The following is an 18,758-nucleotide window of genomic DNA, read 5'->3' on the forward strand; positions in this document are numbered from 1 at the left end:
GAGGATCAGGTTAAGTAATTAAATACTTAATAACACGTTGTAAGGTATTAACAAAAGTAATTAACATAAATAAATAATCCCAGAATATAATACAGCTCAGTACGCACAAATACGCAGTTTCGTGAAAGTAATAAATAAAAATACAAGTCGAAAAAGTCGGGTCGTTACAAATTATGTCATGTTTGAGGGTGTTTAGTCATGAGTTAGTAATTGTTAGGAAGTGTTGATGTGTCGATTACTCATTGAGAGAAAGTACGTTATGGTCGGAAGCGGTCTAACACTTCTCTAGATGATAGCCCATAACGCTAGCTCATTTACCCGTTCAAAATTATCCAACGTCACTCAGATATTTAACCCATAAGACCATTTCTAATGGTGACTCTGACGTCACGGACAGTTAGTGCACTTTTTGGCCAAAAAATGCAATCTGAATGTGACATGACAATGTCAGTTTCTGACATTTGTTAACCGTTGTGTCATTTTTTTATGTCAAATATTGAGTGAGGTGATGTGGTAAAATCTGATTGAAAATTGGGTGGGAAAAAATAAATCAATTACAAAAAATATATATTAGTTAAATCAAGAAATGCATGATTGGTTGTTGAAAAACTGACGGAAGCTTTCAAAATCGTCACACACTGACTAATTGACGCCCCGTTAAAAATTCGTCAGTTTTGCCATATAGACTGACGAATGAATTCTGACGATGTGGTCTAATGCTTCATGAGAGGCTTTCATGCGTTATCAATGCGTCGTGTAAGAGTTGAACGGCAAGTGAGGGTGCAATGGTCTAAAAATTGTGCTGAAGTTTTTCAAATCAATGTATCATCTTAATTTACAAAAACTCGAAACGAGGTTCAATACCACCAAGCTGAGCACCGGGCCACAGTCACTTGGAGTATGTTTGGCCTACAAGCTTATGGTAGCTTATTGGAGCTTAAGTTTATTCTTTTTCACAAGCTCAAGCTAGATGCTTTGTTTGGGTGACAAAAATTCTAGAACTTATGAATAAAATAAGCTCTAGAAACGAGGCCTAATACCACCAAACTGAGAAGCAGGCCACAATCACTTAGGATATGTTTGGCTTACAAGCTTATGGTAGCTTATTGGAGTTTAAGTTTATTTTTTCACAAGATCAAACTAGAAACTTTGTTTGGATGACAATAATTCTAGAACTTATGAAAAAAATAAGCTGTAAAAAAAGAAGCTAGTTTAAGTAGCTTCTAAAATAAGCTCTTTACTTATAAAATGAGAAATTACATCATTAACCAAACACACCCTTACTCAATTTGCAATTTAATAAACAAAAGTTTTCTGTTGTGCAAAAGAATACAAATGATGCCAACACCATTTCATACAGTATTTGACTTTTCTATACATTTTCTAAAGCAAGTTCACAGCACTTAAACATCAAACAAATGTGTTTTACTCACTGTACGAATTTTTCTTCCTTCTCACACTTTACACCACTTGCATTTCAGATCCTGGCCCTAATTTGGAATCTTTGAACTGGGTTTTTCAAAGTTATTAACAAAGATTGAAACCCAATTCCCAAATCATAATTTTACAACAAAAAAAGAATTACTTTGTAATGAGGAAATGTGGTTATAAGCTATAACCCTAATTATTATTATTATTATTATTATTATTATTATTATTATTATTATTATTATTATTATTATTATTATTATTATCTTATATTATATATTTTATTTCATCTTCATTTTACGATTTACATGCTAAACCACTTTTATTTAGCCGAAATTGAACTGGGATTTTAGGTGTTCTAATAAAGATTGAAATCCAACTCAGTTTATTCGGTTCAAGTTTTCCCCAGTATTTTTCTTGAACATGGAGCAAAGTCGGTTCAAGTTTTCCCCAGTATTTTCATTTCAATTAAGCATTTACGGTTATTGTTGAATTTATTTTTTCATTCAGTTTTGCTCTCTTACTTGAAAGTGTAGAAATTTCGGAGTTTTTGGTTGGTAAGTCATAAAAGATGACTCAATTATTGTTCTTAGTTGTGTTTGCTGAGGCATTTGTAGCATTTCTTTTAATGGTGAAAATTGGTCCATTAAGAGAGCTGGTGATGAATGGTATAGATCAAGTTAAGATGAGAAAAGGAACTGTTTTGACAATTGCTGGTACAATGTGTGTGATTTTATTCTCAAATTGGATTAGTATTGTTAAAATCCAGAATAAGGGTGCTAAAATTGGTACTATGACACCAATGGATCAGGTTCTTTGGAGGACTCATTTGCTGGAGGCTTCTTTAATGGGTACAATGTTATATGTCATTATTTTTTTTCATGTTCATTCATGTAGATGTTATCTAAAGTTGCCCCTTAGTAGCTTAGTTTTTACTCCTTAGTATCTTATCATGATAAAAAAAAAACTTAACTTTATTGGCTATGGAGTTCTGTAATTCTGTTTTCAGGGTAGTTTTGTTTAAGTATGTGGTTAAAACATTATTAGTTTCATATATTGATGGCTGTTTAGAGATTTGTTTGTATAAGTTATAAATTTGGTTTGCATAAAGGAAGACTACCACTTACTGTAAGCAAACATCAAAAAACAATAAAGGATAAGACTAGGCATATAGTTATTCATAGCCTGCATATTTTTGTTATACTATTAAATGCTATATCACTTTTTTTGTGTGATTATAATCCATATCTATACTTAATTATTCCTAGTCTGTTGCATATATTCATGTTGCAGTTTATAGAAATTGAACCTGTTTTTGGCTCATTGTATTATTAAGCCATTTTTACATTTAATTGCAGGATTTTCTCTGTATCTTGGTTTCTTAATTGATCGAATGCACTATCATCTTCGGAAACTAATCAATTTGAGAAAAAATGGTGGTTCATCAAAACAAGAAGTAGAAAAACTAACCAGAGAAAATTCACAGCTTCAAGAAAATGAACAAAAAGCAAAAGAAGAAATCACACAACTGCAGAAAGAGATTTCAAAATTAACAGAAAACATACAAAAAATCAAATTGGAATCTAAAGAAAAAGATAAAAAAGTTGAAACTGCAGAAGCCCATGTTGCATCCTTACAGAAACAATCTGCCGATTTACTTCTTGAATACGATCGTCTTCTTGAAGAAAATCAAATTCTTCAAGCCAAAGCTTTGGGTTACAGGGGTTAAATCGTTAACTTTAGACCCAACCAATTGAAAATTTTGAGATTCACTTCAGGTTATTAGTTTGACCATTGTTGTTGACTTTTCTCTTTTTGACTCCAGCTCATTTGTGGTAGTGTATCTTGATACTGATATGGATGCTGACTTCTTTGTCTACTGTTTTCCTATGTAGTTGAGGATTTAGTAGACTTAAAAGAGTGAACTTTTTGTATACAATTACTGCTGATCAATCTGGAAAACTATGTTACTGCAAGGATTAAGATTTACTACCAGTATAATCTTTTTTGATTTATAGTCCAAACAAAGTTCCGGGATTATAACTTATAAGCATTGAACATACAATTTGGGTGAATTTCAACCCGTTCCCCTTTTTAACTGAACAATTTTTGTTACCCATCTGACCCATCAGTGATGAACCCGAACCCAAATAATCTACCATATACAATTTCAAAACTGAGTTATCTTTTTTCCTCTGATGATGTCATTTCAAGATCCAACATTTCCAAAATTTTCAAGATTTCTTGATATTGAAAATGGCTCTTATCTTCCATAACAAAAGCATGAAGCTTCCCATTGACTTCCACAACACTATTACCAGGCACTTTTTTAGTCCCACTCCTTTTCATTACATTTCTCATATCAGCTACTTGATTCCACTTCCTTGATTTTGCATAGAAATTCGAAATCAACGCATAAACCCCTGTGTTAGCATCCGGGTCCAACTCCAAGATCTTTTTCGTCACCATTTCTCCAATCAAAAAATTACCATAGTTATGACACCCAGACAATAGTGCAGCCCAAAAAGCCAACCCTGGTTCCGTTTTCATCGAACCAATCAGATTATAAGCTTCCTCTATGTGTCCTCCACGGGCCAAAAGATCAGCCATACAAACATAATGCTTATTAGTTGGCTCAATGTTATGTTTGCAAACCATGAGCTTAAACAATGATCTACCTTCGTCTACTAAACCTGCATGACCTAATGCTGACAACAACGAAGCAAAAGTTGTTTCGTCTGGTTCTGATTTTGTTTCTAACATCTTGTAGAACATCGAAAGAGCTTCATGCCCATAACCGTGAATCCCATAACTAGATATCATCGTGTTCCACAAGATCGAGTCTTTAAGGGACATTTCATCAAACAGGTTACGTGCATAAGTAAGAGAACCACATTTTGAGTACGCGTCAATCAACGCCGTACCCACATTTTGATTTAAAACCAACACTTTAATAACATATCCATGTATTGATTTTGTAAGTTTCAAAGACCCAATTTGAGAACAAGCTAAAAGTGCACCAATAATGGAAGCCATATCTGGTTTAAATCCAAATAATTGCATCTCTACTAACAAGTCTAGTGCGTTAGTAACTATCCCATTTTGAGCATAACCAGAAATCAAAGTACTCCAAGCAACTACATTCTTGTAGTCCATTGATCTGAAAACTCGAGACGCAAGATCCAAGTTTCCAGTTTTTGCATGCATGTCTAAGAGACTCGTTTTAATTACTACGTCTATGTAATAAACATGTCTTCTAATTAAATACCCATGAACAGAAAGACCTATTTCTGGTGTTTTAACACTTGCACAAGCTTGAATCAAACCCAAAATCACAATTCTATCTTCTTTTATGCCTTCCCTTTGCATAAGCCGATACACATTTATAGCTTCTTCACCTCTCCCACTTTGTGCAAACCCTGTTATCATTATAGTCCATGAAACAACATCTTTTTTCTTCATTTTCTCAAACACTTTCATTGCTTCATTCATTTTCCCACATTTTGCATACAAGTTTAACATGGCCGAAGCTACAAACACATCATTGTCATACCCACAATCCATCACATGCATTCTAATCTCTTCACCCATTTCTAAATTCATCATGCTTGTGCAGGCCTTAAGTGCTGCTGTAAATGTGGAGCTATCAGATTTAATTCCTTCCAAATTTAGTTCTTTATAAAGATTAATAACTTCATTAGGACAATCTTTACGAGAGTAAGCCATTATCATCGCATTCCAAACATCTATACCTCTCTTAGGAATTTTATCAAACAGCTTGTGTGCAAGTTTGATATCCCCAGTTCTAGAATAAGCTGATATGAGTTGGGTATTGCAATTTGCACTGTAAATATACCCTGAAGTTATAAGTAAAGCATGAATCTTTGCAACGGAGGTGGTGTCTTTACATGCAAGGAACAATGATTTAATGTTATTTTGGGAAAACATACATATACATACACGCGTTAGAATCAGGATTTAAATTTAATCTGGCAACATGAACTAGTTATTACTGCCAATAAATTCGTTAAATCGGTATGGACTATTATAGGGACTAAAAGTTCTTAAACTGAAAAGTGTAAGGGCTAAATTTGCATCATTTTTAGAGTACTCTGTCCAGTCTTCAAACTAGAGAATTTTATACAGTGACAAGCTGAACAGAGTTTCGAAGGTCCATCAATGGCGGAAATAACAGAAACAATGGGAACTGAATCATCATCTCCATCGCAAGAATACATAAGTTCGAATTCAGAAACATCAAATTTCGACGATAAAACAATGCGAAATACAAAACCTGGATTCAAGCGTCTCATTTTAACCCTAACGGTTTTCTTCTCCTTCCTCTCAGGTTTATATATACACATACCAATCTTTCTTTCTATGTATATATTTATCGTATTGCTACAAAGGTAAATTTATATCTATTTGTGCACAGGTTTGCCATGGTTGCTTAAATCAGTAGAGATCTATCGATCTCCGCTTCCGTTTAGCGATATCGATTCACTATCGAGTTCAATTGATTCAAATACGTTTTTATATCCGTGTAAATTTCATGCAGTGCTTGTTAATTTTGATCAGATTACTTCAAATGATGAAAACCTAGGGTTATTAATCAGTAAACATATGTCACAGTTAACTGACAGCAGTTCCGTTTGTGGAACCTGTGAAAATAATTACACAGTTACCGTTAGTTTAGATTCTGGTGACAATTGTGCTGTATGCGAGTTTGATTTTGATGAGAATGTGCAGCATGATGAGGTTTTTGATGAGTATTTACGTTATATTGTCGGAAGGAGTATTTACGTTATGTTGTGGTTGTGAATAGTGGTGATGGTGATAGGTTTAGGGCGGTGGTGGGTAAGTATAGGCACGGTTGGATTGTTGGTAGGGTTTCGGAAGTTGATGAGGTGGCGGAGAAGGTGGCGGAGATGTTTGTGAAGATATTTGTAAGTGGTGCAAAAGAAGAAGGAAGTATTCAAGGGGAGTTTATGCCTGTTGGTGCTAACGGAAAAATTGTGCTGTCTTTCAATTTGTTAAATGCTGATCCGCGTGATTGGATTTATGATTGGTACGAAGCTTAATACAGTAGTATACATGAATATTTCATATTACTTTGATGCATCACTGTATATGATTATACTTTGTAGGGATTTTAAGGAGGTAGATGAGAAACTTCTAGCCCCTATACTTGAGTCATTGGGCCCTATTGCGAATATAAGTGTTGAAAGTCAGGTAATATATATAATTTCTAATCATGAGGATGTTAGCAAAACTCATGCTGCTTCACAAGGGTTTTGTTTTTGCAATTTATATGAAATATGAGATTTATGTTAATGCAGGTTTTGTATCATGCTCCAAAATCTTCATATTCTTATTGGGATGCTGAACAAGAGAGCCACATCTTTAGGACCTCAGATCTTCCGTTTTTTGTAAGTTGAAATGTATTTGTGAAAATTATCATTTGTAAAATATTTATGTATTTAATGTGACCGGAATAACAATCCTATCCGGCAACACACATTCATACCTTCCTCAGCATACTCCAGATTCGTAGTACCAACTGGTCCAAATTGCCCCTGAGGAATAGGTTTCTCATTCATCAATGGAGTTTAACTCTTCTTAGTTTGATCCGCTTCTGAAACTGCTGCTTTTGATGCCGAACTACTTTTAGAGACAGTCGTATCGTTCAAATCCTTAGACAACGCCATATGATCAAACCTAAAACTTCGAGTAACAAGTATGAGTGCTTCATTTGAGAAAAAGATGATTGATCGATTGTTTTATCTTTGGCCATTGTGCAAACTCGATCGGCATCTGAGAGATTGCGAGGGTGTAAAACAATTAATCGATTAATCTACTGAATTAGACTAAGTAATTAATATCCGAGGTGATGATTACTGATGAAGATGATCAGAATTCAATCGAAATTGAGTAAACTTGTATTTGAGATGTGATTTTGGCAGAGTAAGTTTACGATGATTGAGTGCGTTTCAAATAAATGACCCAAGGTGTCTATTAATAGGCGGGAAAGTTTGTTATGTGAGTAGGTGAGGTGGCACACGTACCACTTGTGTGTATAACAAACTTTCCTAAACTCGCGGGCTGACGTGGCACTGCCTAGATATTTTAGGGGGCACGTGTGTAGGCTACCGGATGGCTTATCATTATCTGGTATTACATCATATTCTTTATTAGGCTAGTCAGGGAAATCCCGCCCGAGTCAACTATGTTGACTTGGCAGACAAACCTGTGGCTGTAGGGGTGGGTGCCCCCAAAGAGTTGATACTTACAGGATTTGATGTTGGGACCTTCTTTGGAGAATTCAGTTTTCTTTTTATCAGTTCATGTTTGTTGATTATAGAAGACCCTGATGGTCTTATTTGCATGATGATGCACATATAAGCATATGTGCGTGAACGATGTTTCACTTTCCTTTTGTGTGTGTTCTATAATATGTGGTGCACATATAATATTTGTAAGTGGGTATGTTTACTTTATGTAGGTGAATTCAAATGAATGGCACCTGGATACTTCCATTGCAGCTGGTGGACGATCAAAGATTTTGCAATTTGTAGTGTATATTCTTTAACTTGAAATCACCTTAAATTTATCACTTATGACAATTTCGAAAAATTAAAGAAGCTAGGAAACATTATTATCTGCAGTAATTTTACTTAATAGCATGCCTATTCAAGTTGTTTTTCTTGATCGATTAAATCTAAACCTCCCTAAGAAGAAAATACATTAAAAAAAAAAAAATCGATCTGGTGAAATGTGAGTATACCCAAAATAAAAGAACTTGTTATGAATTGGAAACTTGAAGTTTTCTAGGTCGTTTGATGATGGTTTGTAGTAGTAAATATTGTAATTTTCTAATGTTGTGTGCATTTGTTTTTCTTTACTTTTCCAGATATATACCTTCTGCAAATGAATGTCCACTCAAGTTACAGCTTCCGAATGGAGATATTTCGGTCACAAATGGCTTTATATCTCCGGTGAACATGTTACTCAGTTAAATCATTGTTATTTTGTTTGCCAGTACATTTTAAAAATCTTGATATCCTTACGTGTTATATATTGCAGACATGGGGTGGTGTTGTAGTTTTGAATCCTCCCAAATGTTTGGAAAATGAAAATAGCATGCACCCACTCAGGCGTAAAGTTTCTTCCGAGGTTAAACACAAATCTGCAAAGTATAATTTATAGATGATTGTAACCCGATTCATCAAACGACTGGATCTAACAAGTAAAATGTCTTACGTATAATTCAGGAGGTATGTATGTTCTAACAAGAATTGGTGTTATTGACCATGAAACAGGAACTTAATCAGATTTTTGAAGTTTTTGTGGGTCAGCTTCGACAGCTATTTGGTTTAAAATCCACTGGTTTCTACAAGGGTGCATCAGAGACATATGATCTGTTGTCCAGTGAACGAGGCTTTACAGAATGGTAATTAACTAATTATCGACAATGATTGTCTTACCTTTCTTTATCATCTTTTTTTGATTCGCTTGGTTGAATATATCTATCATTTTCTTTTATATCTATAGCTTGGTTCGAGTGTGGATGCTTAATTGGTCAAAACTGGTGATTATGGTATGGTTCAATTTGGGTTGGCTGACCACACAAAATATATATGGCTCATTTCTTTTCTTGAATGTTATAAATAATTAAATTCTTTAAATATGATTAAAAACTATTCTACTAAAAGAAATAGTCTGATTCTGGATTAAAAGAAATTTATGTGGCTTTATGCATTTTGAATACTGTTTTGCCACCTAGGAATAATCATCATAAGTTTTCTCTGTCATTATGTACAGGGAACTAGATGCTTTGGCTAGGCAATATGCATGTTATAATCTTCGACAATGCGGAACAACCCTCGGATCACTTTCAAGATTAGTATGTTTTAGGTCTTGATACTTACCATATGAATTTCAATTAAACATCTTGGATAAATTTAATATTAATAATCCTTCATGCAGGTCCAGTCACTACCAAGAATGATAATTAAGGATGAGATCGGGAAACAGGTCAAGTTTTCTCTTGAGGCTGCTAAATTAGCTCAGGAAAATGCCTCACAAGGCATTTTTGATGCATTTTTTATGCTTTGGCTGGTACATTTAATTTATAATAATTTGTTTATTTTCACGTGTCATTTTTAGTGACTGTATAATAATGTCTTTTTATGTGCTATATTTTTGGCAGTTTCTTCGAGGCATGCTAGATCTTTGGCTGAGGACGCATTCTTTCACCCATCCGTAATGTCTGTCAGTTACTACTCATTCGAGCACATGTTTGCTGTCTACTCGGTTAGTTTCTCTTTTTAACTCATGACATTATGAAAATTAGTACACCAAGTATAGTTAAAAACTTTAAAAAAGGACAATTAATGTTGATGGGTCAGCTTTATACAACCATTTTGCATGGTTACTCACGCTACATTTATGAATTATTGATCAGTTCAACATCAACTGCTTAACATTTTTTTTCTGTTATGACAGCCCTTTTTTCTGCCATTATTGCTACATGTGATTCTTGCGGTTGTCAAAGAGATCAAAAGATATAAACAACAAAGCAAGAAATATGCAAATTGGATAGCGGATACAAAACAGCATTCCGATTAGACTTAAATGAAAGTAACGTTTAATGTACACACAAACATCTAACCAATTTAACTGTCGTTTTCCGAATTTTATTCTTCCTACTGTGAAGCTTTAGTTTTGATGTTGAGTAATCTATACTTGCTACATTGGCTAGCGCAGTCTTTATGTTTGTATTTATTACAGTATTATTCTAACAGACAGGATCATAGGATGTCTTAAATTTTGTCTTTTACTCTTTCACCTGAGCAGTTCAATCTCTAGTTAATTTTGTAGAGTTAACTAGGTACTTTTAAAATTCGTGTTTTCATGGATGACTAGTTTGATACTTAAATAAAGTGCATATGGCTTCAATTATATTGATAGAGTAGATGATGGGCTTTTCAATGTATTTCAACATAAGAACAACTGGACCCAACCTCGAAACTTGGTACGTAGTATAATATTTCTAAATTACCCCTCAAATGTCAAGGCATTCTGGGGGTGGGATAGGGTACCTAGCCCTATCAGTACAATAATCATAATTCATATACTTTTTCTTCACATCCATATACTGTTTCTTTTGATGAGAGTTTAATTGCCAATAATTCTTTTTGTTCCACCAATATTTTGAGGAGTAACAGTCTTTGTTTGGATTATTGGGATTTGAACGACATCCATCAATGTTAAAATCTTGAAAATGGGCCTGAAATGGTGCATTGGACCAATTGGTTTTAGTTTTTCCTCCATCAGTAGCCCAGTTTGACCCATCCCATAAACTTACAACCACTTGCATTGCTCTTTGAGGGTACTCAGTTACACCTGTGATCTTGTCATGTTTATGTACCCTTACTGGAATGTCATCTATATAAAACCTGGCAAAAGAATCGAGATTTATTATATAATATATGATCATTGGTTAATTGTGCATATATCTAATATGTAATATGTAAACTTCAACTAGCATTCATGAATCTAAAAAATAGGAGATTGGTGCTTACACAATTTGATGTTGATTCCATAGGAGTTTATAGTAATGAAAATCTGCTGTGGGATCAAACCAAAGAAGGGTTCTTTGCTCTCTACCACCTCGGCCATTTGCAAATACATTTGTTTGTAACACAATGTTTTTCCCCGGTCTGTTGCCTAGGAACTCGAAGTCTAACTCGTCATGAACACCAGCATTTAAATTCAACTGCATCGTGTGTGTTAGACAAATTTATGTGAAGCAACATAACAAAAAGAATAATGTATCTAAACTAGTGATTTCATATATGTAACATCTATGAATCATTATCTTATATAAGAAATACTAAAACTTGTAAGTTGTAAAGTGTTCCCTTAGAAGTTATAACCTTTTTACAAAACTTTGCATGTACGCCATACTACTATAGGTTTGGAAAGTATTCAACACTTATAGTGTTGCAAATAAAATGTTGTGGGACCAAATTAAAGAATTGACTGTTTCTGATCATTCTCCTGGCCAGCTCACATATAAGCCAAGTGAGCTTTCTAATTCGACGTTCAAAATAAAATTTTGAGACCTTTATGAGGTTATCATGATTCATAATCGCATTCACTAGATTATCTTAAGATAGTTCGCTTCAATATTAACGGTCAACATAACTATATATTTTCGCAAAGAGAAAAAACGAGTATGTATGAGTACATAAAAGGCAGTAACAACGCCAGCAGAATCCTTATCAGGTAACTTAATCTTCATTTGAAAGAACCCGGATCCAAAAAATTCTTTTGAAGCAAATCCAGACCCTACAAACATATTCATATGTATGAATGAGAGAATATAAAAATAATGTGTATATTAAAAAACATGTTCACACAAGATAATTATCTGGATCAATCATATAAAGTGGTAAAATGTACGTTTTATATAGGAAAAGCGGAATTTCTATAAATCCACTAATAATAGACTAAAAGTTTATTTTATGAATAAACAAAACAAAATCGACCTGAAGATTGATCTAAAGACAATTGAGCTTCTTGTCCATGTTTAAAAGGTAAAAAACGATCTTTTCCCCATGTTACATAATAATTTTGATTAAAATGCGTATTTTTCGTAGTAGTGACATTTTTCAAACTCGCACTAAGTGAATAAAACATTTCAGAGAAGGTGAGGAACATCAATAACATCCTTAGACGACCACCCATTTTATGAGTACACATTGTGTTGCTATTGTAACTTACGAGTTATTAGGATTTATATAAGCCACAAATGTTACATTTTATATAAATTATTTGGTTTTAATTTCTTGTTATGCCCATAACACAGTTACATCATCGGGCTAGTTTGGAATTACTTTGTTAGTTTGAACTACTTTTTTCTGTTTATATGTGCTATTATAGGAAGATTAATATCAATATTTATCATTGCAAAAAATATTCTTTTGAAGTCGTTTTCTTGAATTGAACTTTTAGGCTTACCCACTTTTTATTTTATTTTTGCCTTTTTCCTAATAAATATAAGTATATTTCATCGGTGCCCTCGTATTTTTTATATGTAAACGACACTCTTTTTATCAACATCTCCGCTCAAAACAATTTACAATTTTATTGAAAAACTTGTCATTTTAGAGTACTCTCAGTGCATGTCTTTGACTTCGTTTTTGGATCGTATTTAATATGAACATATGACACCATAGCTTCTTCCATCTGTCCTTGGAAGGAAGGAGTTATACAAAGACGGAAGCTGACGGATGTGTAGTAGGCCATTTTATTCTGTACTTTTATGTTTGAAAAAATTACGCCGTGTTATAATAATAATAATAATATAGATATGGATAGTCAATTTTGGTGTATACATATAGTCAATTTTGGTACACAAAGTATGTATTTTTATATTGAGATTTTAGGCTATAAATACTCATGAATGCAAGCATTAAACTTGCACCATTTCTCACACTTACAAAGTGTTTCTTTCTTTCTCTCCATTATCATCTTTGTTCTTACACTTCATTATTAGTATTCTAAATCAAGAATCAAATCACTAAAGGTAGTTATAAGCCTACTGAATTATAACATCAAGAATCAAACCACTAAAGGTAGTTATAAGCCTACTGAATTATAACATCAAGAATCAAACCACTAAAGGTAGTTATAAGCCTACTGAATTATAACACGTTATCAGCACGATAATCTTAATACTAAATATGGTTGGCTCTGCCACCAAAATGATATATGGTCGGTTATACCACCAAAATGATATATGGTCGGTTATACCACCAAAATGATATATGGTCGGTTATACCACCAGAATGATATAGGTCGGTTATACCACCTGGAAAAATATATGGTCGACACTGTCACCAAATTTTCATTTATGTTTACTAATATTTATATTTTTGTTATATAACATTTATTTATGATTACTTACACATGGTCGACACTGTCACCTACTTATCATTTATGTTATATTAAATTTATGTTTAATGTTTATATACTTATGAATATAAATTGACTCTAATTTATCATGATGTTTGTTTTAATTTTTGATAATAGAAAATGTCGAATCTGGAAAAGCTTAAATTTACTCCTTTAGAATCAACTGGAAACAACTACATGCCATGGGTTATAAAAGTAAAAATGCATCTTAAATCAATGGGCATTCTTGAAACCATAAATGAAAACAACACTTGTTCTGAAAAAGAACAAGCTACGGCATGTTGCTTTATTCATCAACATATTGATGAATGCTTACAAAATAATTATGTGACTGTAGAAGATCCCCATGTTTTATGGGAAGGTCTCAAAAGCAGATTCAATAATCAAAGAGAAATTTTACTTCCAGCTGCAATGGAACAATGGAGAACATTAAGGTTCCAAGACTTTAAGAAAGTAAATGAATACAGCTCAGCTCTGTATAATACATGTTCACAACTTAAATTCTGTGGACATGAAATTAGTGATGCAGACATGATGGAGAAAACTTTCTCCACAATGAATGCTGCAAACATCACAGTGCAAAGAAATTTGAGAATGCTAAAGTTCAAAACATATCCTGAACTTAATTCATATCTCTTAGTTGCAGAGCAAAATGATGAGCTATTAATGAAAAATCAGCAATCCCGTCCTACTGGTACACTTGCAATCCCTGAAGCAAATACTGCAAATAATTATAAACAGGGACAAGGACGCGGGCAAGGTCGTGGTTATAATAACCATCACCATCATCATGCCAAAAGCCATAACTATGGTAGAAACCATCCTTATGGTAATGGTAATGGGCGTGGACGTGGTCGTGGTCGTGGCCGTGGTGGTCAAAGAAATAGTAATCCACGAAAATATAAATATCAACCACAAAACAAGCCCATTAAACAAGATGTTGAAGAAAATTCTTCTAAAAATTCTGAAGAATCTTGCTACAGATGTGGTAGAATGGGCCACTGGGCTAATACTTGCCGAACATCTAAACATCTTGTTAAGATGTATCAGGATTCGCTGAAAGGTAAAGAAAAGGAAGTAAATTTTGTGGATAATATTGATCCAACAGTCACTGAGAAACCATCTGATTTATATGAAGATTTCTTGAATGTTTAAGTTGTGTGTTTTTTGAAAAATAAACGATTTAATATCGTCTGTCTTTGTCATTATGTTTGCTAAATGTTTCAGTACTATCTATTTGCGTTTAAAATATTGTGTAATATTAATGTACTCACTATTTATTTCTTATATATGAAGTTCAATATGAATTTTGCTGGAATACAACATCAATCAAGTGGTGGAGATCTCTGTATAGCAGACAGTGGAACTACACACACTATACTTAAATCCGAGAAATATTTTATTGATCTAAAACCAACGGAAGGAACTATACATACAATATCAGGACCTGCTAACTTGATAAAAGGGATAGGAAAGGCAAATTTCATACTACCAAATGGTACAAAATTTTTAATAAATGATGCCTTATTTTCTCCCAAGTCAAGCAGAAATTTATTGAGTTTCTCCGACATATACCTTAACGGGTATGATTATCAGTCAGTGACAACAGAAAATGAGAAATATTTAAGTATCACTGACAAGAGTCATGTGGTTGAAAAACTGCCAAGACTTAGTTCTGGATTACATTATACACATATAAATGTACCAGAAATACATATGGTAGTTAACGAAAAATATATTGATCCTGGTGTATTCAGTTTATGGCATAACAGATTAGGCCATCCAGGATCAACAATGATGAAAAGGATTATTGAATGTACTCATGGACATCCACTAAAGGATAGAAAAATCCATCATGATACAATGGTTCCATGTACATCTTGCTCTCTTGGAAAATTGATAACTAGACCCTCACCACTTAAGGTTGAGAAAGAATCACCAATGTTTCTTGAAAGAATTCAAGGTGATATATGTGGACCAATTCATCCACCATGTGGACCATTTAGATATTTCATGGTTCTAATAGACGCATCTAGCAGATGGTCTCATGTTTGTCTGTTATCAAGCCGTAATGTGGCATTTGCAAAATTTCTTGCCCAAATTATTAAATTGAGAGCTCATTTTCCTGATTACACCATTAAAAGGGTGAGACTTGATAATGCTGGTGAATTTACATCTCAAGCATTTAATGACTATTGCATGTCTATAGGAATTGTTGTTGAACATTCTGTTGCTCATGTGCATACACAAAATGGTTTAGCCGAGTCATTGATTAAACGTTTACAGTTAATCGCTAGACCATTGATAATGAGAACAAAACTCCCTGTATCTATATGGGGTCATGCAATTTTACATGCTGCTGCATTGATTCGCATCAGACCAAGTGCAAGTCATAAATATTCCCCCCTACAACTTGCTTTTGGTCAAGAGCCAAATATTTCCCATCTTAGAACATTTGGTTGTGCAGTGTATGTTCCAATTGCGACACCACAACGTACAAAAATGGGTCCTCAAAGGAGGTTGGGAATATATGTTGGATATGAAACATCTTCAATATTAAGGTATATTGAACCTATGACAGGTGACGTTTTTACAGCACGTTTTGCTGATTGTCATTTTAATGAAACATTGTTCCCTAGATTAGGGGGAGAAATGAAAAATAAAGAAAATGATGTTTCATGGTGTGAACCTCAATTAAAGTATCTTGATCCTCGCACAAAAGAATGCGAGACAGAAGTTCAAAAGATAATGCATATACAAGAACTTGCAAATCAATTGCCTGATGCATTTACAGATACAAAAACGGTGACAAAATCATATATACCAGCAGTAAATACTCCAGCTCGAATTGAAATTCCAAAAGCTGGCAATAACGTCACTCATGAATCTTTGCCACGTCAGAAACGTGGAAGACCAATCGGTTCAAAGGATAAAAATCCTCGAAAAAGAAAATCAGCTGATAATGAAGTAAAAGAAAGTGTTCAAGAAGAACCACAAATCAGTACTCCTACTGCAGAGGAGATTGATGATGTCAATACAGAAATTGCAATCAATTATGCATATTCAAAAATATTATGGAACCGAAATGAAATGAAAAATCTTGATGAGAAATTTTCATTTAATGTTGCATATGACATCATGAATAATGATGATGATCCAGAACCAACATCTATGGTTGAATGTCAAAATAGACATGATTGGGCTCAATGGAAAGAAGCAATACGAGCTGAATTAGAATCACTCAATAAAAGAAAAGTTTTCGGATCCATCATTCTCACTCCTAAAGATGTGAAACCTGTAGGATACAGATGGATTTTTGTCCGAAAAAGAAATGAGAAAAATGAAGTTACAAGGTATAAAGCTAGACTTGTAGCTCAAGGTTTTTCTCAAAGACCGGGAATTGATTATGAAGAAACTTATTCTCCTGTTATGGATGCAATTACTTTTAGGTACTTAATCAGTCTGGCAGTTTCTAAAAATTTAGAAATGCATCTCATGGATGTTGTGACTGCTTATCTATATGGATCACTTGATAGTGATATATATATGAAGATACCTGAAGGATTTAAGGTACCAGAAGCATCAAATGCAAAACCCAAAGAAATGTATTCGATTAAATTACAAAGATCTTTATATGGGTTAAAACAATCGGGACGTATGTGGTATAACCGATTAAGTTATTACTTGATAAGCAAAGGGTATACAAATAATCTTACTTGCCCTTGTGTTTTCATTAAGAAAACAACATCCGGATATGTGATCATAGCTGTTTATGTTGATGATCTTAACATCATAGGTACAAATAAAGAGATCCATGAAGCCATTCAACTTCTAAAGAAAGAATTTGAAATGAAAGATCTCGGAAAAACCAAGTATTGCCTTGGTTTACAAATTGAGCATATGCCTAATGGTTTACTTGTACATCAAACAACATATACTGAAAAGATTTTGAAACGTTTCAATATGGACAAGGCAAAACCATTAAGTACTCCTATGGTTGTTAGATCACTCAATGTTGAAGCTGATCCATTTCGTCCATGTGAAGATCAAGAAGACATTCTTGGACCAGAAGTACCATATCTTAGTGCAATTGGAGCTCTTATGTATCTTACAAATTGTACAAGACCTGACATTTCTTTTGCAGTTAATTTGTTGGCAAGGTTCAGCTCTGCTCCTACCAAAAGACACTGGAATGGGATCAAACACATATTTCGATACCTTCGAGGAACTACTGATTTAGGATTATTTTATTCTAACGAATCAAAACAAGATTTGGTTGGTTATGCAGATGCAGGTTATTTATCTGATCCACATAAAGCTAAATCTCAAACTGGATATGTATTCCTAAATGGAGGTACTGCAATATCATGGCGTTCTCAAAAACAAACACTTGTTGCTACATCGTCAAATCATGCCGAAGTGATTGCATTACATGAAGCTACTCGAGAATGTTTTTGGTTGAGATCAATGACACAACTCATTACTGATTCTTGTGGACTAGAACGCGATAAAAGTCCAACAACTATCTATGAAGATAATGCAGCTTGCATAGCACAGATGAAAGAAGGGTATATCAAAAGTGACCGAACAAAACACATACCACCTAGATTCTTCTCATACACTCAAAATCTCATTAAGGACAACCAGATTGAAATGAGATATGTGCAATCTAGCAAAAACTCTGCTGATCTTTTCACGAAAGCACTTCCAACTGCTATTTTCAGAACACACGTTCATAACATTGGCATGAGACATGTTCAAAAGATGTAACAGCTGAAGCGATGTCTACTTGAGGGGGAGTCAACTCCATGCTGCACTCTTTTTCCCTTAGCTAAAGTTTTTTCCCACTGGGTTTTCTTTAGCAAGGTTTTTAACGAGGCAGTAATTTATAGTTGATCTTCAACAAAATAAAATTGCTATCCAAGGGGGAGTGTTATAATAATAATAATAATATAGATATGGATAGTCAATTTTGGTGTATACATATAGTCAATTTTGGTACACAAAGTATGTATTTTTATATTGAGATTTTAGGCTATAAATACTCATGAATGCAAGCATTAAACTTGCACCATTTCTCACACTTACAAAGTGTTTCTTTCTTTCTCTCCATTATCATCTTTGTTCTTACACTTCATTATTAGTATTCTAAATCAAGAATCAAATCACTAAAGGTAGTTATAAGCCTACTGAATTATAACATCAAGAATCAAACCACTAAAGGTAGTTATAAGCCTACTGAATTATAACATCAAGAATCAAACCACTAAAGGTAGTTATAAGCCTACTGAATTATAACACGCCGTTAGTACTTGTGGTTTGTTCACTTTTTCATCACAACACCTAAA

General features: G+C 33.8%; 3 protein-coding genes and 1 pseudogene across 3 annotated transcripts; 2 read left to right on the forward strand and 2 right to left on the reverse strand.

Moving 5' to 3' along the window:
* Positions 1-1,809: 1,809 nt before the first annotated feature.
* On the forward strand, positions 1,810-3,395 carry LOC139899176 (uncharacterized). Its single transcript, XM_071881999.1, has 2 exons — positions 1,810-2,279; positions 2,787-3,395. Exons 1-2 carry the CDS (start codon positions 2,000-2,002, stop codon positions 3,155-3,157), a joined length of 651 nt encoding a protein of 216 aa, XP_071738100.1. The 5' UTR covers positions 1,810-1,999; the 3' UTR covers positions 3,158-3,395.
* On the reverse strand, positions 2,964-5,376 carry LOC139899175 (putative pentatricopeptide repeat-containing protein At3g25060, mitochondrial). Its single transcript, XM_071881998.1, has one exon. The coding sequence runs from the start codon at positions 5,374-5,376 to the stop codon at positions 3,610-3,612; it is 1,767 nt and encodes a 588-aa protein (XP_071738099.1). The 3' UTR covers positions 2,964-3,609.
* A 231-nt stretch (positions 5,377-5,607) lies between these two features.
* On the forward strand, positions 5,608-10,123 carry LOC139899177 (uncharacterized; annotated as a pseudogene).
* Positions 10,124-10,492: 369 nt separating this feature from the next.
* On the reverse strand, positions 10,493-12,180 carry LOC139902462 (xyloglucan endotransglucosylase/hydrolase protein 2-like). The gene is made up of 4 exons (XM_071885085.1): positions 11,982-12,180; positions 11,681-11,781; positions 11,013-11,206; positions 10,493-10,886 (listed from the first exon to the last, which is right to left on the reverse strand). The coding sequence occupies exons 1-4, from the start codon at positions 12,178-12,180 to the stop codon at positions 10,493-10,495; spliced, it is 888 nt and encodes a 295-aa protein (XP_071741186.1).
* Positions 12,181-18,758: the final 6,578 nt, after the last annotated feature.

Source organism: Rutidosis leptorrhynchoides, chromosome 3 (assembly GCF_046630445.1).
Source record: "Rutidosis leptorrhynchoides isolate AG116_Rl617_1_P2 chromosome 3, CSIRO_AGI_Rlap_v1, whole genome shotgun sequence".
Lineage (NCBI taxonomy): Eukaryota > Viridiplantae > Streptophyta > Magnoliopsida > Asterales > Asteraceae > Rutidosis > Rutidosis leptorrhynchoides.